We start from the raw sequence: 26,728 nt of genomic DNA on the forward strand, positions 1-26,728 counted from the left end.
TCATATTTATTAGACTGAAAGCAAGATATCTTCCTAAATATTCATTCCACTGATCGTGTATTAAATAATGCCTTTGTACACATTATATAGGCATGAGAAATATAGTAAGCAATAACAGAAGGCAATACAAAAAGAATAAAGTTTGTTACAACTGAATCATTCTAGAAATAGAAATAGTAGTAATTCTGAAAATTTTCAAATTTGCTAAGGTGGCTTTTGCTACTTCTTGTTTCTTTGAGTAAGCTCATCTTGATTTAGGTTAATACGCCCCCTTGAGTCAAATGAAATATCAAACACATGAAGACTTGATATGAGAATGGAAAAGCAATCAGACACCAAGGGTTTAGTAAACACATATGCAAGTTGATCTTTGCTACTACAGAATTGAACTTGTAATGTTTTGGCAATCACTCTATCTCTCACAAAATGAAAATCTATATCCATGTACTTTGTGCGAGAGTGATACACAAGATTGGATGTGAGATATGTTGCCCCTAAATTATCACATCACAAAACAGGGGGATGTGAAAGAGAGAAACCAAGCTCCTTTATGCAACCAAATAAGTTTAGCAGTGGCATTAGCCAAGGATTTGTATTCGGCCTCAGTGCTAGAATGAGTAACAATGTGTTACTTTCTTGAACTCCATGAAGTAGGATGGTTGCCTAGCAAAATACAAAAGCTGCCAATAGATCTTCTGTCATCTGGACACCTAGCCTAATCTACGTTGGAGCATGCATGCAATGTGAAGGGGGACTGTTTTGAGAGAAATAGGCCATAATTGATGGGGGACTTTAGGTAATGGAGAATTCTTTTTACTGCAGTACAGTGAGAAAGTTTGGGTTCATGCATAAATCGGCATACTTTATTCATAGAAAATGAGACATTTGGTCTCATTAATGAAAGGTATTGTAAATTGCCAACTGTACTTTTAGATAATGTGACATTTTTGAAAGGTGGAGAATCAAAATTTAGAAGATTGGTTGAAGCTGACATGAGTGAGGAGATGGAATTGGCACCACTAATCTTGGTTTTTTTAACAAATTCGAGATATATTTTTGCTGGCTTATAAGGATACCATCCGAAAGATTTTCAAGTTCCACACCAAGGAAATAAGATAACCTGCCTCAGTCTTTAACTAGACCTGGTTTGTATTGGGAGGCTATCTCACCTTATCTTAATTAAACTTATTTTATCTCATCATTACAATTTTTTCAAATTTTCACACAAAATATAATAAACAATTTAACTTTTTCAAATCTCAAAACAATAATAATGATATTTTATTTAACTTTTATTTTTTATCTAAAACTATCTCATCTCATCTAATCTATGAATCCAAACCAGGCTTGATGTGATGAGACTATCAACATCGAGCAATGATGATGTAATGATCATATCATCTACATACACAAGGATAAACACGCATATTGAGGACGTGTGCATAATGAAAAGGGAAGGATCATCCTTTGATGCAAAAAAGCCATAATGCAGTAACCAAGAACTCAGTTCCAAGAACCATGCTCAGGGAGCTTGCTTAAAGCTGTAAATGGCTTTGTTCTATTTGCAGACAAAATGGTGCCTCAATGGATCAACAAAATCTTGTAGTTGTTGCATAAAAATTGTTTCAGAAAGCTTACCATGAAGGAAGGCATTCTGTATGTTAATTTGTCTAAAACATCATCCATGAGCAGATGCAATTAAGAGAACTAACAGAATGGTTGAGGGCTTTACCACTGGGTTGAAGGTTTTAGTATAGTCAATACCAATTTGTTTATGAAACTCCTTAGCCACAAGCCTCGCTTTCTATCTTTCAATAGAGCCATTGGATCTTAATTTTGTTCCAAACACCCACCTATAGCCGATTAGATTAGAAACAGAGGAAGGAGAAACTAACGTCCAGGTGTTGGTTTGAATAGGAGCTTGATATTCTTAAAACATGGCTTCTTTCCATTCGAGAAATTTGGAGGCAATGGTGAAGGAAGAGGGCTCATCTGGAACCATTGCAGTAGATACATAGCAGTGCCGAGATGGATACAGAACAATATCATCAATAAGGATATGAGGTCTAGAGGAATTGGTGAGAGAATGAGCGATGATAGAAGATCTTGGAGGAATTAAGACAGTAGAGTGATGAGATAATGAAGAAGGAACACTTTCATAAGGTAAATTAGGAATTTCAGGTAAAGAAGGCAATGAAGGGGAATTTTGGAAAAGTGTTTGGGTCGGGGTTGTAGTCGGAGTGGTGGGCTAGGTTTGTAGAAGAGAAGAGATATTGGAAACATGAGATGGACTGGAGGTAGGTATGGTCGAATTTGGGTTAGAGAGTGGAGGATTTTGCCCAAAAGGAGGAAAGTGGGCCAAGATAGAGTTAGAGGGGATCGGGTCAGTATAGAATGAGGAAAATGCGGAAGGATGGCAGTGGATGGAATGGGTTGGGAGGAGGGAGAAACAGTGCTGGGCTTTTTATATGGAAAATTTGTCTCATTAAAAATGATATCACGGAAAATGTCAAGATGATTTTTGTAATAATTAAGATAGTTATAACCTTTGTGAGAGGGATTGTATCCAAGAAATAAATAGGAAGTGGATAAAAAATTTAATTTGTGATGGTTGTAGGGTCGAAGGTTGGGCCAACACTCACATCCAAAAATTTTAAAGAAATGAATAGTCATGTGGTTTATGATAATCCATGAAATAAAGAGAATGATTTTGCAAAACCGGTGTAGGAAGTAAATTAATAAAGTATGTGGCGGTTTCAAAGGCATAGGCCAAAAAAGAGAAAGGAAGGGAGGCATGGGCTAGTAATGTAAGCCCAATTTCAACGATATGGTAGTGTTTGTGTTCATCAAGACCATTTTGTTGGTGTGTGTGTGCGGACAAGAAAAACAATGGATGATGCCAAGATTTTTGCAAAGTGAGGTTACATGTAGAAATTCTCCCCTGGAGTCAATTTGGATGGAAATGATTTTTGTGTTAAAATATTGTTTGACAAACTTAATGAAAGTGGTAAAAACCGAGAGGACATCATATTTATTTTTGAGAGGATAATACCATGTAAATCTTGTGAAGTGATCAACTATAGAAAGATAATATTTGAAACCATGTCTTGATACAAAAGGAGTTGAGCCCCATACATCAGCCATAATAACTCTAAGGGCTTAACAGATTACATAGAACTTAAAGAAGAAAATGGTAGTTGATGGGCCTTAGCCATGGGGCACTCGGGACATACAAAAGGAAATTGACTGGGATAAATTGACAAACAATGGTTGTGCATGATTTGAGAGATGACGACAAGGGATGGATGGCCAAGACTTCGATGCTAGCAGTCGATAGATGCTTTTTCACCGAGATTGATGGAGGAAGAGGATAGTGACGGGGAGGAGGGAAACTGGTAGAGGCCGATACGGGTTGGTCTGCTAATAAGGAGCCTCCCTGTCAGTTTGTCTTTCAAGCAGAAATGGGTAGCATGAAATTCAAAGAAACAAGCATTATTAGTGCAAAATTGTAAGATAGAGACTAAATTTTTTGTGATAGAAGGTACATGGAGGATACTGTGAAGTTTGAACGAAGAAGAGTTAATGAAGAAGGAAGAATCATTGATATTTTGAATTGGAAGTCCTGTTCCATTTCCAATGCGAATTTGCTTGTGTCCATTATATGGTTCAGATGAGAGATTGAGGTGAGAAAGGTCGTGGATTATGTGATGAGTGGCAACATTGTCAGCATACCAAGAGGGATTTGTGATAGTGGATGAGGAGGTATAGTTGGCTGAAAAGGATCTGGGTGGGTCATATTGGTAAGCATGGTCAAACCAAAAATGGCATTACAATGCAACATGTCCAGCTTTATTACAAACTTGGCAAGTGGATCTCTGAGAGTTTGGGTTGTTTTGATAGGAAGGGTTGTAGTTTGGGGAGGAACGTCCTCTGTTTGAGGGGAACTTGCCTCAACCAAGACCATTTTTTCCATCTTGATAAAATCCTATGCCTCGATTGTCTTTGGAGCTGGTTGTGGTGAGATTAGTTGATGGCTCAAAGGGAAAGGGTGTGGGATTACGAGAAGTGTGGGTTAATTTGTTCTTATGGATAAGAAGAAGATGGTAAGTCTATTGGGAATGAATGGGTTCTGTTCAGGTAGTAATTGAGGTGATGAAGACTTATAGGTTAGGCCAAGTCCATTGAGTAGGTAGGTTACATATTCTTTATCTGAAAGGGGAGTTCCAGTAGCAGCAAGGGTATCAACAAGCATCTTCACCTTGCTGAAGTAGTCAGTAATTGATTGGTCTTCTCGAGATAAGTTGGTGAGTTGAAATCTGATTTGGAACTCCTTGACTTGAGAATGGGAGCTAAACATTGACTCAAGTGCAGTCTATAGTTCATGGGAGGTACCTGTAGAGATGACATGTCCAACAATAGACTTAGTTAGAGAAGAAAAGAGAATACTTAGTATGAGTTGGTTAGTTTGCTGCCAAGATAGGAAGGCTAGATTTATTTTAGGGCTAGAATTGCTCTCACCAAATAGTATCTTTGGAGGAGTTGTTTGGGTTCCAACAACAAAGGAGAACGAGTCTTGTCCTTGAAGATACGCTGTGAGTTGAACTTTCCACGTCCTATAGTTTTTGGAATTCAATTTAATGGTTACTAAATGAGAGAAGGAAGAAGGGAGAGAGGTAGGTGGTGATGGGGAAGAGGATGAAGGGGGTTGCCATGGTGAAGGATCAGAGAGATTGCTAGTCTAGTTAGTAGCTCGGATAGCATAGTAAACTGAGAGCAAGATATCTTCCTGAATATTCATTCCACTGATCGTGTATTACATAATGCCTTTATACACATTATATAGGCATGAGAAATACAGCAAGCAATAATAGAAGGTAGTACAAAAAGAATAAAGTTTGTTACAATCGAATCATTCTAGAAATAGAAAAAGTAGTAATTCTGAAAATTTCTCAATTTGCTGAGGTAGCTTTTGCTGCTTTTTGTTTCTTTGAGTAACCTTATCTTGATTTAGGTTAATAATATTTAGTCGACCAGCCATGCCACATGAAGAGAGGCTCACAACACAAGAGTGGGAGCTCCTAGGGGAAAGTGAGATTAGTTGTGTGCATGAAGCTAAGAGGGAGGCTGAATCAAGCAGTTGAGGCTTGTGGATGGCATGTGAGATGGAGGCATTGGTCACAAGAATCATCTACTTCAACTTAAAGGGAGAGAACATTGGTGGAGGGACCTCTAAACTCGCCAGAAGAGGCAGGGCTAGATTTGGAGGAGTTTGTAAACACCTACTTCAACTTTGATGATCAGCAGTTCCACTACTACCCATAGAGCACCACGTCCAAAGAGTAAGAGGTTCCCTTGCTATCATCTTCTAAGCCAGCAACTAGTGATGAGGATATCAACTGAGGTAAAATCCTTCATAACCATATTTAGTATTGCTTATAGTAAGTGTTAGTACTATCCAATCTTGAGGACAAAACTCTTTTTTAAGGGGGAGATGTGAGAACCGTGTCTAACAAAAGTAGGATGCACTTTGGTTAGTAACGACTTAACCATATAATCCACTTGAGATCACGTACTTAAGGGAAGGATAAATTGGGTGAGCAAGGTTAAGAACGGGAAAGTCAAGGGTGAGCATAGCACTGGGGGCAAGCAAGTCAAGGGCGAGCAAGCTAGCAAGCCAACAAGTTAATGCAAGTCCGAGCTAGTGCTTAGAGTGTCGTAGTCTACATATGAGCTAGTGCTCGAAATGCCTTGGTATAAGTCCAAGCTACTGCTCAAAATGCCTTAATGAAAGTTTGACCAAGTGCTGAGGAAATGTACAAGGTACTTACATGAATTTGCTCGAGAATCCTCATTCCACCAAAACAACATCCTTTGGTGGAGAAGCTCATGAAAGTTAGAAATAGTCACATACTTTACCACTTTTGCACTCCGCTGCTAAGTGTCAGAAGCTGTATTGACGCATGCCTTGCATTCATAGTGGTAGAAAAAAAGGACAATAAATTTGAACGGGACTAAATCTTAGAATTATGGATTCTCTACTTACTTTGATAATTAGAAATCTCATCGATCTTGAATTCAGAGCAAAGTAGTGATCCTTGAGGATAACCTATGCATCAAATCAAAGAAGTTTAACCAAAGAAAGAGGCAATTCTAGTCTTCAAATTAGAGTTGAGCTAAGAGGGCGATGTACATTAATGCATCATGGTTGATTAAGATGAATAGACATTTGCAGTGGAACATGCCAGCACTTCATACTTCATGCCAGAACTACGGTAAACTTGTTCTAGAAAATGTTTGCTTGAAACCAATACTTGTTTCAAGTGTGGGAAGGCGGCTCATATGGCTAAAAAATTCAATTCAAATTTATCTTAAAAGGAAAACTTTTGTATCTCACTATAGATATGGATCTCATTTTGAAGATCATTGTTCCCAGAATACTAAATATGATTATCCTTGAGATAATGACCCCATAGGATCTTCTCCTTGAATACCTCAAAATAACTTTCATGTCACACTTGAGTTGACTTAGTTGCAGCATTGCAAGATCAAATGTCTATAGTTCTAGTGTGGATACTGCAGGGTTTTCATTGGGACATTAATTTTTGTTAGACTTTTATTGTCTTTTAATCCCATCAGGCAAATCAATTGAAATATGTACAATTATACACAGTCAAGATGTTTCTGAAGTAGTAGTTCAAGGGGACAAGGTGCTACATCATGCCAAAGGAAACATTAATCGGTAAAAACTCTTGCTTGTTCAGTTTACATCTAATCTCGTATATATCCTTCTCATCCTCTACTAGATTTCTACATTGTAGACAATATGAATTCAACAAAAACAGAGACAGACAACAGCTAAGGAAGATAAGAGCTAAAAGATATACAAGATTATCCTCCTAAACACCTATTATACCCTTTAAATTAGGGTTGCAGCACTAGTTCCACAAGAAAAAGCTCTCCATCAAACGTCAGCCCAGATGGTTCAGCAGGCTGAAGTAAGCCATCAATCATTCCACCAAACACGTACAAATAACGCCCAGAAGGATCTGCACAGGCACGATGAAATGATCGACTGTTGGGTTTATAACCAATTGCCCGAAGCCTTTTCCACATTTTTGCCAGTAAACCCCTAGAGTTTAGTGTGGTTGGCTGCGCATTAATGGATGGCATTGCACTAATATCTAACACCCAGAAGTCATCTTTTCTGTGTCTGTATGAATCTTCACCTCCATATATTAGCAATCGGCCTCCCAAAATCGGTGTAGCTGAGTGACCAACTCGTGGGAGAGAAACTCCTTCAGGTATATTTGGTAATTCGTATGGTATTTGTACCCATTTCAGACAACTCTCAGGCATATCCAAGATCCAAACATCATTCAGCACCTCATAGCCCAATCCTCTTCCTCCAAATAAAACTATCCTGGTTCCCCCAATGCAGGTCAATGTGTGTCCTGAACGAGCTGGAGGTGACGGATAAGTCAAAATCTCACGCCATACTCCATAGCAAAGATTTTCTGATAGTTCTAGAACCCATGTGTCACCCAATCTGAGCCCATTCAACCCTATTCCTCCATGGATAAGCATCAACCTATCATCAATGGAACATGCAGCATGGGCGCCACGAGGGGCTGGTGCAACAGACTGAACATCTAGCGGCCTCCATGATAATGTAATACCCAAGGTCTCATGGCATGTAACTTGTCCAACCCATATATCATTTTGACGGTCCCCATGGTCATTAATTCCTCCGAACAGAACCAGACAATCCCCCATTACAACGCACGTATGCCCAAATCTACCACTTGGAACGCCTGAATTAACCTTCTGCCATTGTAGCATCTTCTGAAAATCTTTACCAATATAGGACACCCATGTGTCATCAAGATGTCTTCCTAGAAGAAACACAAGTAAATATCAGAGAAAGAAAAATGACATATTGCATCTAAAAAAAGATCAAGAGGCTATATAGTTTGGTTAGTCATTGAAGTTCTACTGTATAATAATTGGGAATCAAGGTAAGATAATCACAGACATCTACTCTAATACTCATCACTTTCTTGCCAGGACAAGAATATATATGAAATAAAGCGGGAAAAAAATTATATCAATTCCATATTGAAGACTTCAGCTTGGCAAAGAGAATTACACATGAAGATGACTAATTTAACAGAAAAACAAAAAATGACAAAAGCCATCAATGCAGTTACTATGACCTTCAATTTCATTGCCGTTCATGACTTTTGACAGATAGAGATCAAATTAGAGAGGCTCATTTGGATAATTACAACATTTAAATCACGAGCAAATGGTTTTGAATAGAACCTGAAAGTATATGCCAAAAATAACACAAATATAACTAATCGAATATGTACTGACCCTGTGGTTTGATTATAGGTATGTACTCACCCGATGCTTTTATCATGGTTAAACAGTAATGGTTATGGCAAAAGTAAAGTGCAACTCTTCCGTTGGCCTAAAAGACATAAAGTTTCTTTAGAGATGGCCATTCCATTGGCTGAACTACAAACATAAAAGAGCAAATCTTCCAGCATCTGATAGCCTGACATACAGTTCCTTATATTTGTCAAGACTTAGAACACAGGTTAAACAATGATAACATAGACACCTTACACAATGACAATCTCTTAGAGTGATGAATTTTGATAAAGCAATTACAGAAATCAGATAAAACCTCGACTTATGAAGAAGTAATTTCATAAATCAGAACATGTGAAATATGATATATTAACAAAAAAATGCTTGAATGTGTATGTGGGTGGGGTGGTGCGGGGTGGAGGCATGGGAACCATACATGAGGTGATGAACTTTTTGGACTCGAATGTTTTTCGGCTTCAACTGGCTCAATTCATGCATTCTCTTCAAGGTACTTGAGGAAATGAATTGGGATAGCAACTGCTTGGATTCATGGGCAATTACAGGTACTAGAGTGATGGGGAAGAGAGAAGGTTGCAAAGAATTCAAGTAGATCAATATAATTTTTCCCTCATATAACTCATGTGTTATCGATAGGTCAACCCTCAGCTATTTCTTAGCCTTCAACCTTTGTAGAGATGACTTTTAAGGAGAGTTAATACATTATACACCTAATGTAAATTAGAATTATTAAAACAAACCTATTAACAAATTCTTTGATGAGTGCTTATGAACAATAATAAATTTGTAATGGAGTAAGCTTATGTTGCATAATTATTTCTCAATTTTTAAGCAAAGATACATGCCCAAAAAGGTCAACATAGAACATCATGTTGCTGTTACGCAATTGGGCGAATGCATTGCTAACAAAGAGAAGAAGCTATCTGGTTTTACAATTCCATCGGAGTAAGGAAAAAAGACCCTTTTTTAAAAATAATAGCTTATGCATTTTTTTTTTTTTATATACGAAAGACAATTTTATTAATACGAATGAAATAGGTAATGTCCATGTACACAGCAAGGATACAAAAGAAAACACCTATATACATTCCAAGAGGAAGAAAATGACATCAGAAAATCATGAGCAGAAGCTCCATTAATCACTAAAGCAGAAAACCAAAGCAATAAAGAGTGCACAAAAAAGTTCCAAAGTTCCACCAAAATAACCTCTTTATCATTGAAACATCGTTCATTTCTTTCCATCCAAATACACCACATAAGACACAAATGAACCATCTTCCAAACCGCATCCACTTGAGAGCAACCAGGAAGCCCTTTCCAATATGCAAGAAGATCAACCACTCTCAAAGGCATCACTCGAGCCAAACTAGTGCTACAAAAAATTCCGTCCCACAATGCCCTTACCAGCTCATAATGCAATAAGACCACATACTTCTTACACATGAAACACCAATCAATAACAATAAGACCACACTTCCTCACATTGTCCATAACAATAAGAGAGGCGGTCCTTATGAAAAAAAACAAATTTGGAAGGCACATGAGATCTCCAAATACACTTCTAAGGAAAAGGATGACTATTCTCAAATGTCAACAGCTTACAATATGATCGAACTGTAAACTTTTTACTCCCCTTGGACTTCCATTACCTTTTATCCCTATCATTACCACCAAGCCTCAGAGTATAAAAAGCTGAAAAAAATCAGAAACTTCATCAATTTCCTAATCCTGAACAGCTCCTGTAAAACAAAGATCCCACTGAAAAAAAACCATTAGAACAAACTAGCAGATCAAATATAGATACATACTGATAAAAAACCAGAAGAAAAATGGCCTGAAAAACCCTTTTGAGGGTTCAATCACCACACCAAATATCAAACCAAAAGTGGATCCTAGATCCCTCTCCAACAGCATAACTAACATGGCTAACAAAACTCTCCCAGTCTTTTCTAATGAACTTCCAAAGACCCACACCGTATGCCCCCCTTACCTCATTAGAACACCAACCCCTCCCCCCTCATCCCCCTAACACTTCCATATTTATGATCAATAACCTCCTTCCAAAGCGACTCCCCTTCTGATTGATATCTCCAAAACCATTTCCCCAACAAAGCTTTATTAACAATCCTCAAATTATGAACCCCCAAACCTCGATTTGAAATAGGAAAACAAACTTTATTCCAACTAACCAGATGGCATTTAGTTTCCTCTCCCATTCAACCCCACAAGAAAGCATTAAATAACTTCTCAATCCAATTGGTCACCCCTGCAGGCAATGGAAATAAAGATAAAAAGTAAGTGGGAAGAATGGAAAGGGTACTCTTGATTAAAGTAATTCTGCCCCCTTTAGATAAATACAATTGCTTCCAACCAGCCAACTTTTTCTCAATTTTCTCAACAACCCATTCCAAATAGCATTAGCCTTAAAAGGCACCCCCCAACGAAAGGCCTATTTTATAGCCAAACTATTAACATTGCACACCACCTAGAACCATCTCAGACTTTTCAAGATTCACCTTAAGCCCCGAGACTGCTTCAAAACATAATAACATTGCCCTTAAGGCTTGAATCTAGCCATGATCGGCATCGCAGAAAATAAGAGTGTCTGTCATATGCAAAAAGAAGATGAGAAAGCGTGATAGACCCATTATTAGCATTACCCACTAAAAAGCCTCAAAGAATCCTCCCCCCCCCCCCCCCCCCCCCCCCCCAAAAAAAAAAAGAAAAACAAAAAACCAAAAAAAAAAACAACAAAAACACCTCCATTAGACAAAAAGGAATGAAAGGGGATAAGGGGTCCCCAAGTCTCAAACCACGAGAGCTATGGAAAAAACTAGCATGGTTAACATTAACCAATGCCAAAAACTGGGCAGTAGAGACACAATGCCTAATTCAAGAACACCACCTCTCTCCAAAATCACATCTCCCAAGCATGTAGGAAAGGAAATCTCAATTCACATAATCATAAGCCTTTTCTATATCAAGCTTGCAAAGAAGACTAGGAATACCCTCTCTCATTTGACTATCTAAACATTCATTAGCAACAAGCACAAAATCAAGGATTTGTCTCCCTCGAGCAAAGGCATTTTGGGGCATAGAGATAATTTGCTCCAAATCCATACTCATGATTAGCAAGTACCTTCGAAATTATTTTGTAAGCCCCACTCACAAAACTCATAGGAAGAAAATCCTTTAACTTTGAAGCCCCAAGTTTCTTAGGAATTAGAGCAATGAAAGTAGCATTGAGTGATTTTTCAAACTTTTTAAAAGAAAAGAACTCCTGAAAACCCACATCATGTCATCTTTCACAATATCCCACAAACTTGGAAAAAAGCCATTAAAAATCCATCCTGACCAAGTGCTTTATCTTTAATCATCCCTCTAACCACCTAAAAATCTCATATTCCTCAAAAGGTATTTCCAACCTACTCGCACTATGAGGATCAAGAAAGCCAAAAGCCAGACCATCAAGATTAGGCATTCAAGTAGCAGATTTGGTGAGAAAATCTTCATAATAATGCACAATATGATCATGCATCTTTGTTGGAGATGAAATCACACAATTATTGGAATGAAGCATCTCAAGAGAATTGCTATGCTGATGTGAATTGACCATTCTATAAAAAAAATTTAGTGCATTTATCTTTCAACCAAAGAGCCCTTGATTTTTGCAATCAAGAAATCTCCTCCATCAACAACACCCTCTTAAGATCAGCCTTCACTGATTTTTTCCTTGACAAAACCTCCTCACAAGGAACCCCATTCTCCTCCCCAACCTCCAAGTCATGCGACTCCTCCATAAGGAAACTTTTTTGGCTGTCAATATTCCCAAAAACTTCTGCATTCAACTTCTTTAAATCGAACTTCAACGCTTTGAGCTTACCAGCAAGAATAAAATTGGGAGTACTCATGAATTGATAAGAAGATCACCAGCTCCTAACCTTATCAACAAAGCCATCAGCTCCTAACCTCAAGTTTTCAAACTTAAAATACCTTTGACCCCCACGAATACCACCACAGTCCAGGAAAATAGGGAACTGATCCGAAAACATGCAAGACAGTCTCTTTTGACACAGCTCCGGGTAATGAACTTCCAAAAAGGAAAAACAAGAAATCTATTCAATCTCGACCAACCCCGACAGTTGGACCAAGTGGATACACTCCCCTACAAGGTGAAGATCCAAGACATCTCAAAGATAAACTCTGAAAAATCCTTCATTGCTGAAGAAATACTAGATTCTCCCGATCGCTCACTCAGGAACCGAGTAAGTTGAAATCCTTGCTCATGCACCACGACACATCCCAGAGATAATACAAACCCATCAATTCCTCCCACAAAAGTCACTTTTCCCTATCCGAATTTGGACCATAATGCCCACAAGGCCCACTCCCACCCATCCTCAAAATTTTTAAAAGAACAAGCTACAGAAAAATTCTCAATACACTTATCCACTGACTCCACCACACTTGTGTTCCACATCAAAAGAACACCTCCAAAAGCTCTCATAGACACCAGATAAGCCCAACTCGCAAAAGAACACCCCCAAAACTATGAATGATACATTTATCAATAAAGCACAACTTCATTTCTTGTAGACAAACAATATCAACCTTTCAACTATGCAATAAGGACTTGATACGGACATGCTTGTTTGGTTCATTACGCCCCCTAACATTCCAAGAAAGGATCTTAGGCTTCATAAGAAAAATAAGACCCGTTCCCTTTCAATCTGTCCAGCCCACCACTCCCCTTAATGTCATAATTATTGGAGCATTTTAATCTCCTTAATTACCTTTCTTTCTTAGATGCTGGTTTCAAGGCCGAAGAACGTCCAAATTCGATAGCAATTAGAAGAGGCTTGAATTGCTTTTCAAAACCATCACAAGAGATCCCAACACTGGATTGAATTTCCTCAACTTTCTTTAGAACCCAATCCAAAATAATGCTTGACAAGGAGGAATTGTACGTAAAGGGGTCGGACCAACCTCATTCCCCTCAGAACAATCCCCAATGCACAGGACCATTTGCAAATTCTAGGCATCTGAAACCACCCCACTAGAAGGACAGCCTGTTCCAACACTTAGTATTTAATAACTCCTATAGGAAAGCCCCTTTGTCCATCCACGGTTGCTGAAGGACTTCAACAGGAAACAAAGGCTGAACAATAAAAAAAAAGACTCCATAAAATGCATACCCTTAACATATGGAACCGGAGACAATAATGAGTTAGCTTCCTTCCCAACCATCGTCGTCCATAAATCATTCCGTAGCAAAAACTCCCATTCTTTGCTTTCTAAGGACAATTCTGGAAATGATATGTCATCAAGAGGTAGCTGGACGCCAGTGATGAAGTTTGTGCTGGCCAAGACGACAATGCAATAATGATTGGTGCTGCAGTGAGGATAAAGGGACCAAAATGCCTGAGACAGACCCAGTACATGTCTTAACCCTCTAAACAAGTTGCAGGCTTTTAACCAAGCCCGTTTTCCTTCTTCTTTTCCCTTCATTACTTTGTTCGACTTTGAGCCCAAAAAGCTATCCAGCTTCTGCTTACCTAAAATGCTAGCCTCTAAACCCGCATGGCCCATAGACGAGCCTAGGCCCAATTCCACCCAACGTAACATGGATTCAACCTTCTCCTTCATGTCCAATAAAACACCCTGCATGGCCAACAACGAAAACCCTTCCATATCCCCTATCGAGCCTCCCTGGAAAACCAACCATCATCCTTGGGGATATGAAACAATTGCAAATCCAGCTGCACCACCTCCCCACCAGCCACCCCACAAGCATCCCATTGACCCTCCAAGCTACTATGAGCCACACCAAATTTGGAGGTGAATTTTTCAAGACCTCCACAAAAGAGCCCTTCATTCCCAAAACAACATGGCCAAGAGGAAAAAGCCCTCTTAGAGGCTTTGTTCTTCACACCCAAAACAGAGGAAAGGGTTACAGCCTCTCTAAGCATTGCTGCAAACCGCCTCCAACCCTCACCCGTCAATCCTTCCAAAGCAATGATGAAACTACACCTCACCTCTTCCCCGTATAAAGACAACGTAAAAAAATAGCCATACTTGTTATGGCATAGCTAGGCCAACAAAATCTGATTCCCATTTGTTCGAGTCTTGTAAAACTCCAAAGAGCCAGCCAGCGCACCTCAAGCACCCACTACAGTGGCCAACCAGTCCACAACAGAGACATCTACAGTGATGAACTTGGTTACCTTGTGACTTCTCTCTATAATCCGCCACCACTGATCATCCTCATGTTGAAAAATAAAAAATCATAGAGTCGATTAGTAGCTTCCGACTCGAAAACATCATGAAAGAAAAAACCAGAACACCAAAATATAGGTGGAAGAAGATTATGCTGGTCACTGCTTCATTCTAACAAATTAAGCAAAGGCAAACAACACTTTCAATAGTCCAGCAAATAAGTACAAAAACCAAAAAGAAAAGCCTAAGCCTAATTTACTTTTTTCTTGTGTGAGGCATTATTTGTGCAGTACCTCAATGATCACAATATATTAGGTAGCATAGTCCATAAAACATTGCAGATGAGGAGGGTTTCTCTCTCACAGGGGATGGAGTTCTCTACTAGGTCACAATGAACATGATGCTTACATATCTAAGTAGTTACTTCTGTATCTGCTGGCAATCCAATAGATCCAGTTAATAAAAAATTACAATGAGGTGTATTGTTAGTTTAGTAAGACATAGTGATGACAGATGAATGGGATATGTGATAGGCTTGTTTTAGTTAGAGACAGAGAAAATAAGAACATCTAGAAGCAGGGTAAAGCCAAAGTTTGGCTGCCAAAGCACAAGATGGGTCATAGACTAGCAGAGCACACCAAACCTACATAACCCAAGTAAGAAACACCAAGCAGTGCTATAGGATATTCTTATGTTGCTTTTATCACAAATTAAGCTGACTACCCTTTCCATCTTAGGAATTAGTCAATGGAAACTCAACTATTTCTAGTAATCCAAACATATGAAATTCCTTTCTTCTTCACCACTCTCTTCCTTCTACATCATGAATACGTAAATATTTTGTGGTGTATGATGGTATTAGTTTTTGTTCTTTTTAGATTTTGAAAGCCAATATAGCAACACATTAAACCATTCTATGAGGATGAAATAGGTACAGATGACATGATAGAGTTAATGAAACAACCCAAGGAAAGCTGAAGCAACATCTGGACTTATAATCAAAAAGGAATAGCAAAGTGTACAGCTGGATCTTTTTATAATCATTATAAAGGCCAATTCCACCTAGTAAGGAACTGATGTGGAACTTGACACTCAATGCATCTTTATAACACCCGCTCACCTCTAACATACTTCTCACACTCACTACTGGGTAGTTACAATTAACCTAGCTCAACAAGTGAAAAAGTAAACATCAGCAACTTTTTTTGGATAAGTAATAATTTTATTGAAGAAATAGGCATAAGCCCAAGTACACAAGAAGTATACAAAGGATAAACCTACAACTTCCAGAAAACAAAAGGAAAAAAACCCAGAAAACTAAAACAGGGAAAAGTAAACATCAGCAACTGACATTTAGAGGATTGCAAGATCTTAACAAAAGATGGAGCACATGATAATCTGGAGCACCTTATCTTTATTAAAATAAGGATGCCTGTATGGATGCAAAATAAATGGAATGAATTTTAACCAAAAAACCATCATAATATATGCATATCTCCAATGGCGAGTGAAATGTCCGCAGGTTCTAGTGGCATGATGGCAATTAAAAGAGTTGAAGTGTCAAGATTTCTGTAGGCTCGCCAAAGTAATATAATAAAAATCATGGAAATCACAAGCCCGGGCAAGCACAGGCAGGACAAATAGTTTCCAGAATTCTTCAGAATAAAATGCATTTTACCGTAAATAGATGCATAAAATGAAAGGCATGTAGAAAACTCATCTTCATCATTTGAAACAACACCATCATCTCACTATTCCCATAATTAACCCTAACAATTAGATAGTCGCATAAAACAAACACGCCTGAGATAACTACATTCCCTAATCTAAACTCGTCGTGATTGTCTTGTTATGGGTAATGCTAGATACCTATTGCTCTGCTTTAATTAATTGTAATGTTTTTTGTTGAAACTTCGGCAAGACAATTATTGAAAATAAGGGACTGAATTCAGTCATCAATGAAATTTCAATGTGCAAACCAGAAGCAACATATCATCAATCCTTTATTCATTTATTCTCCTTTTTCTTTTCCTATGGGACAACGCTTGAAAGCTAGGCAAGGAAATACTAAGGCATCATAGTGATCCCTTCACATTACTCATGCAATTTGGGAACTCATCACCAAATAACCCTGAAAGAGAATAGGGGAAAATGTTATAAAAAGGATTTTCCTCAAGAAAGGAAATGAATTTGATTAGCTCCACAGAAGGTTTTGTGATTTTTTTTTTTAAATGAGCAAGTGATTTTTGACAAATTTTGGAAATGAAGCTCTGCCCATTCTCCATATCTGGATCAATGTTTGGCTTCAATGTGACATGCATTCAAATTGGTGCAAGATTTCATTGTTTATTGGTTGCTTTTTGATCTCCTCAAATGAGATAGTATGCAGTAGAGTTATTCCCAACGGGTTCAACAAGATATTAAAAAATTAACAACCCCTCCAAATAAAACAATCGAGCTGTTGCCTTCTACATTTGGCTTTAATCTTTTTCTTGGTGGTCTTTGCTGGAGCCGCTACTGGGTACCCATTTATAGATGCAAATCAACAGAAAGGTAGTATCTTCTTCGTGAGCTTTCATAGGCTTGTAAAACCAAAATAGTCTTTAAAAAAAAAAACCAAAATAGTCTGACTTTTATATGACATAAACAAGAAAGAGGTGAGCTTATCCACATCATTTGAATATGTTTCTAGTCATGATTTCAATCCTCCCATCAAATAAGTGGAAGGTTCATTTAACAGATTACTCTGCATAATATGACATGCTTCCATTACGAAGTAGTTATGTTGGTTGGTTAATTGGTCACATTTTATTGATGAAATAAGTTGGGTTGGTATTCATATGTAAATTCTCTGACTGTGACTCATAAAAAGAACTAGCAAGTTGATGGATCATTATAGTGATTACATAACAAATAAATAAATAAATAACGTAGGAGACATATCTATATTCTCATGGGAATCAATAGACTCAGTACTTCCTCTCTTTCAATTTGCCTCTAACCATCAAATCAAACAGAATGAATTGAAAATTTATTTTCTAATAAATAATTGTCTTGAAAATAGCCACCCTCAACAACCACCACCCGCCGAAAACAATATCGATGCCTTTCCTCTTTTTTATTTTGTATTTCATGAAATCACTATTATCAATGTTGTCGCGTTATATTTAAAGCAACATGAACGAAAATTTTAAACTCGGAAACTATAGTAAATTCGTCAACGAAAACTTATTAAAGATATTTAGAAGGACATCTGTGAAATAATCATTATAAAAAGTGCTATTAAGACTAGAGATTGGGTATCATCAAAGACACTGACCTCCTTCACAGCCGCCACCAAACAAGACCAGACAGTCGGACACAAAGTTGAGAGAGTGCGATGCTCTGGGGCGTGGGAGCACCAATTCACCATCCGTATAAGTTAGATTAATGCACGAAACAGACTCAAGACGAGATACTTGCTTGTACAGCCTCATCCATGGTAGCTGCTGCTGCTGCTGAGAATGGAGATAGGAAGACTTGAGAGCATCAACAGACTTGGGGCCCCAGTCCCTCCGGCATATGGATTCCCAAAGAGAGTCCGAGAATACAAGAGCCCTGAATCTCTTGCATGCCATGGCAAATGAAAGAATCGAGTCCATAGGCAGGAGCAACAGAATTGTGATGAGGTGGTCCTGGGCTATGTTGGTTATTGGGGATCCAGCGCTGTTGCTAATTCCAGCTCCTCCGCCGCCGACTCCGCCGGCGTTACTGGTTCCTGCCTCGGAATAACCTGACTTCATTCTTTAGTGTGTATGTGTGTGTGTGTGTGTGTGTGTGTGTGTGTCGGGGATATATGGCTCTGGTTCTTGGGGTAACTGAGCTAAATGAATTTGTATTGGGCAGAAGCAACTCCTAAGTGGGCTATCATTTGACCTTATAGAAAACGGTAAATTGGTGTTGTTGCTTTCGATTGATTGGTGGTTCAAGAAAATGGTAAAATTCTCGTCTGGGAAAGAGACAGGCAGAGTGCCCATTTCTTTTGTCTTATGCGTGAAATCATTACGACTTTTCATGGCTCTGGTTCTGTGTCATGTAGTATTGCTTGTCTTGTCTTTCTCGTTAACTTTCATGGGCCACTGGTACATTTACATTACTCGTTTCGTGCCTGCGCCACATTACTGTTTTGTTGTTGCAAGAGCAATGTCAAGGCTCTAAGAGAAAATCTGACAGGTCTGATGTAAAACCTCAAATAACATCTTCCAATGAGGTGGTGCCACGTCGTCATTCCATTTGGCTAAGAATGAACTGCATATACACACTGAAGCGCAGGCTGCATACAGATAAACTCTCTCCCAAGACCATCATCCAAGACCCTCCCATCTCCGAAACCCTCTCTACCAAGACCTTCGAAACCTCTCGAAGCCGAATCCGCAATGGTCCAAACCCACAATAATTTGCAATGAAAGCTCAAATTTGCAGCGCTACTTTCCAAACACAACGTACAAAAATATCTAGATCTTGAGATAAATGCCCAAATCTCCTTCCTTCAAATGCTCGCAAATATAATCAATGACGTCCAAAATTTTCCAAACACAACGTATATTTTTCTACGCCATTTTTATACATTGTGTCAAAAATGCCTTGAGACACTGCTTGTCTCCTTCCGTCAAATGCCCAGATCTTAATTTACAAGGAAATGAATAAAAAAAAAAAACACATTTCCTTACACACATTTGCATTTGAAAGTCCATGACAAATTTAACCATTTTATGTTTTAGAGAGACCGAACAGGTTTGGGCAGAGAGAGACAGAGGCTAGAGGAGAGAGAGAGCTTGAGGAGAGAGATATATAGAGAGTGAAGGAGGGGGGAGAGACGAAGCAGGTGGGGCTTGGGGGGATGACGACAATGGGTGTGTTGAACAAAACCTTTTGTTGTTGGGTTTATGTGGCGGCGTGGGGTGGTGGTTGGTTTGGGGTTTTTGCGGATAACACACTACACGAACTCCATCCGGCTGCCAGCCGCACCCTCTAGTTATTGTAAGTTTAAAATTTAGAATAATTATTGGGAGCAGCCGACCCACACCACACGTGGCATGGGCGAAATGACTGTGCTGACCCCATAGGACGTTCCCTCCCTCAGTTGAAGCAAACATTTCATTTTGAGAAATGTAGCTCAAGCTCCATACTGACGTTCCCTCCCTCGTTCCGTGATGTTCTTCAACCCAATGTAGTCGGAGCTCAGTTCCCTCCCTCGTTCCGTGATTCTGAAACCCAGACTCTCCCTGTCGTCCTCTTCGAGCTCAGACCTCGACCTCAATCCTCCCCACCACGACATCCCGAGGAGATCAGTCCAAGCCCTGGGTCCGTAACGAGACCAACGCGAAGCCCCTCTGTGACACAATCTGGGTATGAGCATGCTTACTTTTTGCTTTCCTTGTGTCACTCCCTTGGATTCCGGCTGTAGTGTTTCTGTGAAGGAAAAGTTGGTCGGGTTGGGTTGGAATCTGTTCGCACTCTGGGTCGGTGCGTTTGGGTCGGACCTGTTCAGAAGTTTTGGAGTTTGGGTTTTAGAGCAACTTAGTAGAAAGTATTTTGAGGTGTTTTGGTAAGTTGGGTCGTCTCAGTGTAAGCTTAGCTTTTGGCTTGTTTCGAGTAGTTGATGTAATTGTTCGCTTCTAGGTGTTCTGCATTTTGTGGACTTTGAGAAAACCCTCACTAAAATTCCGGCTCAGCCAAGGTTTTGGTTTTGGTTTGTCTCTCACAACTGGCTTTTGTGTAATTGAAGTTGTGACACTCTGAAGTTGTAAGTTATTGGTCTCGAACGTCCCATTTTGTGGGGCTTTGGCTTGTGGCTTTTGAGTATTTTGTGTTACTTCCAGTTCAGGCTAGGTTTATCGGTTCACGTCAAACAGAATAAAGGAAGATTTTAAGCTTAGCTATCCAGGTTGTAAGTTGAAGCTCCTTCATGACACAACCAATTTAACTTATCAAAAAAATAAGTTAAATGGTCCTTCATCACATACTGAAATTAGTAGGCTAGGCTTGGTATTTGAAGTTGTGTACATTCATATGTAATTCATTAAAAATTATTACTTCATCACTAAAATACCCGCCCATATGGCACTTGATATGTGTAATTCTCATATATCATAATGTGTCATTTATGGTAACTAGTTTCTAACTGTTATTTCAGAATTCATGTTAGACCTCTATCATGGTAGTTGTATGTGCTAATTTTTTGAAGGTTATTAGTTTGCACATTCTCGTGGACAAAAACAGGAAAAAATTTAGCTCATTCCCATTGATTACTTCTTTGTTGTATTACTTCTTTGTTGTACTTGATTTGATTTTAAGAATATAACAAATGCATATTTGGCATACTTCTGTAAACTCAATTTAGAAAATTTGGTTTTGGCTTAAGCCAAGAGTTGAACTCAAAATCCAACCATTTTCCTACACTTGCCGCTTGTCGTTTGGCACTATGCTAGCCCTTTTCTCCATAAATTTTCTAAACTTCAAATTCGATTAGCTATTGCCATTCTTGCTAAAATCAGATGCAATTTTTTTTTTTTACCTTGCACATACTATTAACCCATTAATAAAAATATGTGATAATAATGTTTAGTTTTTTATTTTTCAGAATCAATCATGTCAGCATCTCAATCATCATCTGTACTTAATGATAATGTCATGGAATCTCCAACTTGTTGGTGTGGTTTGAAAACACCACTAAAGACATCTCACACGTCGAAAAATCCCGGAAGGAGATTTTTTGCTTGCCCAAACTATAAAATGGTAAAAGCAATTTGATGGTTTGCTTTGTTTTGTTTTGCGTAATGGTTTGCTGGTTGGGTGTATTTTATCATATTAATTGGGAATTAATATTGTGTGTAGGGAGAAGCAAGGTGTGAATTTTTTGTAAGGGTCGATATACTTCATTTGCTAGAGGAAAATTTTCGTGCCCATGAGAATAAGGCGACAAGTATTTCGTGGAATGAAGTATTACAACGTGAGTATGCCGTTCGGAAATGAGAAGATAAAGTGAGAGAAATGGCAAAGAATCTGAAAAAGCACAAGTGAAAACTTTTGATTTTCTACTGGATTCTAACATTTGTAATAGTGTTTATTTGGTTCGGATAAATACTATGTAAAGTAGTTGGGCAAACTCTTTTGGGTTTTGCATGGTTCTTTTGAAGTGCACATGGTTTGTGGATCAAGACCATGTATGTAAATTGTATGGTGTTAACCTATAAGACTGTGAAGAACTTTTGTGCAATTAAATTATTTTTGGTGGACTTTAGCAAAGTGTCATTTAGTGAGATTGCTCAAAACAGGGATGTTGGAGCATTTAAATTTAGTTGTTATGCACTTCAAGAATTGTTTTTGGCATTCACTGATCCTCATCTGATTTGAAGAATAGTTTGGATTTATGTTATTGGAGAAGGTGGAATTATCCTAAGTATATACCCGAATAAGTTTTATCAATTTTTACTCATTTGAGGGATTATATTGTCGCTGCATTTATCAAGTTTTTGGGCAAAACTGTTATCATAAATATCTAGCATCTTGATGGCACTTCAAATACTCATTTATGAGGGGTTGATATCTGGTCCCACATTCTATTTGTGGATATGGTAGAATCCAATTTAATAGATGTAGATAAACAATCAACTTTAAAATGGTAAGTCATTCATCACGTTTGGAATGTACAATATCAGCCATCAAGTAGCTATTGCCATTTTCCTGCAACACAAGTTAAGCTTTTAATACATATCCATTGGTCTGTACAAGATATGAACCAAACTATCAGTCTTAAAATGAAATATATACATTTAGATCTTTGCAAAATTGGACATTATGCAATACAAACAATCAGTCTTTGCAAAATTCATTTAGATCTTGATTTTGGTTGCAGCCTCCTCGAACTGAGATCTATATAGTGGCAGCATATAGTGCATTCCGACTGAATCTAGTGCACTGTACTGCAGGAAAACAGGACTTTAAAATTAAACTCAGGTTTCCTCAGATAGACATCTTCAATTTTTATCTGCCACAATATTAACAACAACATAAAAACAGATAAAAAATACTCGGTACATTGCTAGAAATGGCAGCTAGGTCGTGCTTGCAATAACTGCCTCACCTAAATGGCACAGAAATATCTTATTCCCTTGACTGTATTCTTTGCCTACCTATATACACAGCATTCTGTCATGCTTGCACCTACCTTTCAACTGTATGACCAGTTTATTAACTTCAACCCCTCAGGCAAACAAAGAAAGTTATACTTGCACCCTAAAAACCCTAATAATATTAATCTTTCTATAAATAGTATGGCAGGTTTTTTTTTTTTTTGGAAACAAATAGGTGTTCGAATTGTCGAGATGCAGCACAGGAAAAAGATCATCCCTTGGGGAATCTAACATGACAAAAGTTTAGATTTGGTCATATTTCCTCAGCAGATTGTACATGTTACAGTCAAAAGAAGACTTTCTTTTATATCTCCCCATATATCTATCTCTTTCAGCCATTAATTACCAAAAAAATCTAAAAAGTTCTTTGTTTAATGCCTTCCAAGTTTCCAACTGTCCCAAATAAATCTCCAATGAAAAATCAATGGGAATTAAGTAATATATGCCCTGCAAATCTTTCTTTTTCTGCTTGTTTTTGGTTCTAGTACCCATATTTTTTTTTCCTCTATTTTTGGATAGGGCCCGAGAAGCTAAGAGTCATTAGCTGAGCCCTCCACCAAATTCAACTTGGATTGGGTTGTGATCTTGGGCTCTCACCCTGTTCACTTTCATCCACCAACAGTTTCCTGCAAGTCTAAGTTCCATCTCAGAAAAAAAAAAAATTCAAATTAGAATTTGAACTACTAAAAATCAAGTAACAAAATAAGCCGTTGTCTAGTATAATACCTGTTTTTTTTCGCTTTGTTGCCAATTTCTCCACAAGTGGGATCTTCCTCTTATTTGGAGGTCTCCCTTTCCCTCGAACGACGTTAGAGCTTAAAATCTTTTTACCCTTATCCAATACCACCGTTGGGTTGGTCATCTTTGATTGGATAGTCGACTGACATGTGGAACCTTCACATGATTTATCAAAGTCATCAACATAGTGCAGGAATGCATGGACTTTATCATTGTTTGAGGATATTTTGGCGGCTAATTTCGAACATCTTTGGATCATAAGTTCGTGATTACGCGTGTCTGATCTACCCCGCACGTCATCATAACTACTTCTGATTAATGTGTAATGCCTCTTTAAGTCCTTTCTCCATCGATCTAGGAAATAAACTTTCGGCAGCACATTAATGTTCTTCAACTGACAAACTCTAAGTGCATGCCTACAAATAATCCCCCTCATCTCAAACCAACCACAAGTGCATTTCACCTCGCACTCATCTTTGTTATAGTAAACTGAGTAATGAACTCTTTTGATTTGCTCATCAAATGATATTTCATCCAACACATCAAATGTTAAAATGCACCCCTGTGTGCTAACCAACCAACAATTACAACCCATTAGTCCCATAAACTCTCTTTGGACCTCCTTAAACTTTGCATTTGTATAGACTTTTTGAAACTGCTTCTCAATGTTGAAAGGGGAGAAGCAGGGGATAGTTTGGTTGGTAGAATTGAAATCAGCCGTTGTCTCGACCTCCACTTTCTTTCTAAGAGCATTATCGAATTGGTCGACGAATTCCTTCAATGTCGTCCCAGCATGGACATACCCATCAAAAAATGCATTCATACTTTTAGACCTTTGCGTTGTGCTCATACCAACCCAAAATACACTCTTGAGGAAAACAGGAACCCAAAAGGACCTTTCCTCATATAAGGACTGAAGCCAATTGTTGCCGATAAGATCATACTTTTCAAGTAGTCCACCCCAGCTCTCCTCAAATTCTATGGTGATCTATGAATCATATAATGCCGAATGGATATCAGTCTTCAACCCAAGGTTGAATTTGGCGTGCGATCCTAACTTCTTAGGAAGTTTGCGCATGATATGCCATAAACAATATCTATGGCGAGTTTCAGGGAACACAGTAGCAATCGCATTCTTCATTGCTCTATCTTGGTTGGTTATGATAGACTTTGGCGCCCTACCCTTCATGCAATCCAACCACATCTGGAACAACCAAACAAAACTATGTGTGTCCTCGCTTGATAGCAATCCAGCCCTTAATAGTATGGACTGCCCATGATGGTTAACACCCACGAATGGAGCAAAAGGCATACCATACCTATTTGTTAGATACGTAGCCTTCCCAAAACACATTCCGTAGCCTTCCCTCATCATCCACATATTAGAAATGAAGCCATCATTCTGATCTCTCATTCTCTTGAAATACTCATTCAGTGCATCACTACCTCCTTTGCCCAACCTTAAATATCTAGCTTTGTCAATGTAATTCCTACAATCTTGCTCTTGAAAAGCTAGATTCTCATAACCCCCCGCGTCAACAACAAGAGAATAAAAGTTCTTACTCATTCGTATACCGGCTCTATCATTCAGCTCCAAGATCCTTTGACTGTATTGATCTAGGTGTTTGTGGGATCGCAATAGTCTACTTTTCTTGGGGCTCACAGTAATATGGTTGTGAGAATTCTTAGTAGTGGTGAAAACCCATTTTCCATTTTTGTTCAGCGCTGCATTTACCTTCGCCTTACAACCTGTTTTGGTGGTTGCCCGTGGCTTCGAGATATTACTATTTGGCTTAGGATGGTACTTTCCAACACGGGCACAACCAATGGTCAGATACACCGGCTTCCCATCATCATCTCTTTTAGTCCTCTGTGTCCTTACACCAAAACCCTATTGCTTGGCATACTTCTTATAGTACGCCACAACCTCTTTCTCACTGTCAAACTCCAACTTGGATCTTGGTGGTTCAACTTGTACCTCATCATCCCGGACAACAGTGGTACCCTCCAAATCTTCATTTATGTCAAAGAACATTTCTATCAATGGAAACATAAGGATGAATTAGCAATAATTCAATATTAGAGTCATTATTTAAGGCAAGCATATAAAACGGTAATACCATCAGCATCATGACAACTTCCAACATTTTCTTTAAATTCATCACTATTTGGTGTAACTGACGTGGGGGGCATTTCTTGCCTCAAGTACTCTGGATTACTCGAGGACTGGTACTGAGTATAATAGCAGCACGGCACTAGAACAAATCAGCTATCCTCAAACAAACAAATTAACATGTAAATTTTAGGAATTTGGGTAACAAACAGAAATATACTCGGAATGAATCGTCAACTCTAATAAAATCCTCCAGATTACTCGCCAGAGGGTAGGACATATGGTGAGGATGCTGCAAGTTTTATGCAATTAGTTAGATGCATAAGCACGTCAAATGATGTATGTAAAAATTCTATCATCAGCCTGCTTACTCACATGGTCTAAGTTTGGACATCCTAAGCCATCATTTTGATGCGTGTAAACTGGCTGTGAAGTCGATGTTGAAGGCCTGGGTGCCATTCTATCTTCCTCTTCCCCCATTACACTAAAATTAAGATAACTTACAAAATTTTTTAAAGTCGATATATATATTTTTTATAAATGTAAACACAATAAATCAATAATTAAAATTTTGGTAAATACTCAGATAGTGTGCAAAACTACAAAGATCTCAACAATTTTTTTAAGATCACTACACAATAAATCAATATAGACTAGTTTTAAAAATAACTAGATAGTGTGCAAAACTTCAAAGGTCTCAATAATATCCCAGCTCGCTTGGTACCAGATTTTAATGTGTACAAAGTCCCATGATACTAAATCTTATATCTAATAAATAAATAATTTATATTTTTAAATAATTTATTTTAAATTTGTTGTATTAAATACAGATTTGAGAACTTTTATTTAAATATTTTAAATAAAGCCTCATTTATTTTATTACAATTATAATGATTCACTTAAATTTTACCTTAACTCTCAATTTATATTAATTAAGTTGTCCTAGATGCAACCTAAGCCACTAGCTCGCTTTGAGGGTAGCAAGGTTGCTTTGAGGGTGGCAAGGTTGCCTGAAAACTCCTTGGTCCGATCTTCAATTTTTACTAAATTTTGGAGTTTGATTTTAAATTTTGGAGTTTGATTTTAGATCTTA

The 26,728-nt window shown here is 38.2% G+C and overlaps 2 protein-coding genes across 2 annotated transcripts; both read right to left on the reverse strand.

Moving 5' to 3' along the window:
• Nucleotides 1-6,687: 6,687 nt before the first annotated feature.
• Nucleotides 6,688-18,499, reverse strand: LOC122312971 (F-box/kelch-repeat protein At1g51550). Its single transcript, XM_043127661.1, has 2 exons — nt 17,930-18,499; nt 6,688-7,892 (listed from the first exon to the last, which is right to left on the reverse strand). The coding sequence occupies exons 1-2, from the start codon at nt 18,390-18,392 to the stop codon at nt 6,922-6,924; spliced, it is 1,434 nt and encodes a 477-aa protein (XP_042983595.1). The 5' UTR covers nt 18,393-18,499; the 3' UTR covers nt 6,688-6,921.
• Nucleotides 18,500-23,324: 4,825 nt separating this feature from the next.
• On the reverse strand, nt 23,325-26,115 carry LOC122317542 (protein FAR1-RELATED SEQUENCE 5-like). Its single transcript, XM_043134716.1, has 7 exons — nt 26,011-26,115; nt 25,856-25,927; nt 25,643-25,754; nt 25,501-25,559; nt 24,643-25,392; nt 23,511-24,510; nt 23,325-23,410 (listed from the first exon to the last, which is right to left on the reverse strand). Exons 1-7 carry the CDS (start codon nt 26,113-26,115, stop codon nt 23,325-23,327), a joined length of 2,184 nt encoding a protein of 727 aa, XP_042990650.1.
• Between the last annotated feature and the right edge of the window lie 613 nt (nt 26,116-26,728).

This window comes from Carya illinoinensis, chromosome 1 (assembly GCF_018687715.1).
Source record: "Carya illinoinensis cultivar Pawnee chromosome 1, C.illinoinensisPawnee_v1, whole genome shotgun sequence".
Taxonomy (NCBI): Eukaryota; Viridiplantae; Streptophyta; class Magnoliopsida; order Fagales; family Juglandaceae; genus Carya; species Carya illinoinensis.

Bases quoted from the DNA above. Each gene is read 5' to 3' on its own strand.
- LOC122317542 (XM_043134716.1), bottom strand. From the start codon at position 26,115: ATGGGGGAAGAGGAAGATAGAATGGCACCCAGGCCTTCAACATCGACT. The intron at 25,928-26,010 runs GTGAGTAAGCAG...TAAAACTTGCAG, and splicing joins GATGTCCAAACTTAGACCAT to CATCCTCACCATATGTCCTA. The intron at 24,511-24,642 runs GTGTTCCCTGAA...TATGATTCATAG, and splicing joins TGAAGAATGCGATTGCTACT to ATCACCATAGAATTTGAGGA.
- LOC122312971 (XM_043127661.1), bottom strand. From the start codon at position 18,392: ATGAAGTCAGGTTATTCCGAGGCAGGAACCAGTAACGCCGGCGGAGTC. The intron at 7,893-17,929 runs GTCAGTGTCTTT...TGTTTCTTCTAG, and splicing joins TGGTGGCGGCTGTGAAGGAG to GAAGACATCTTGATGACACA.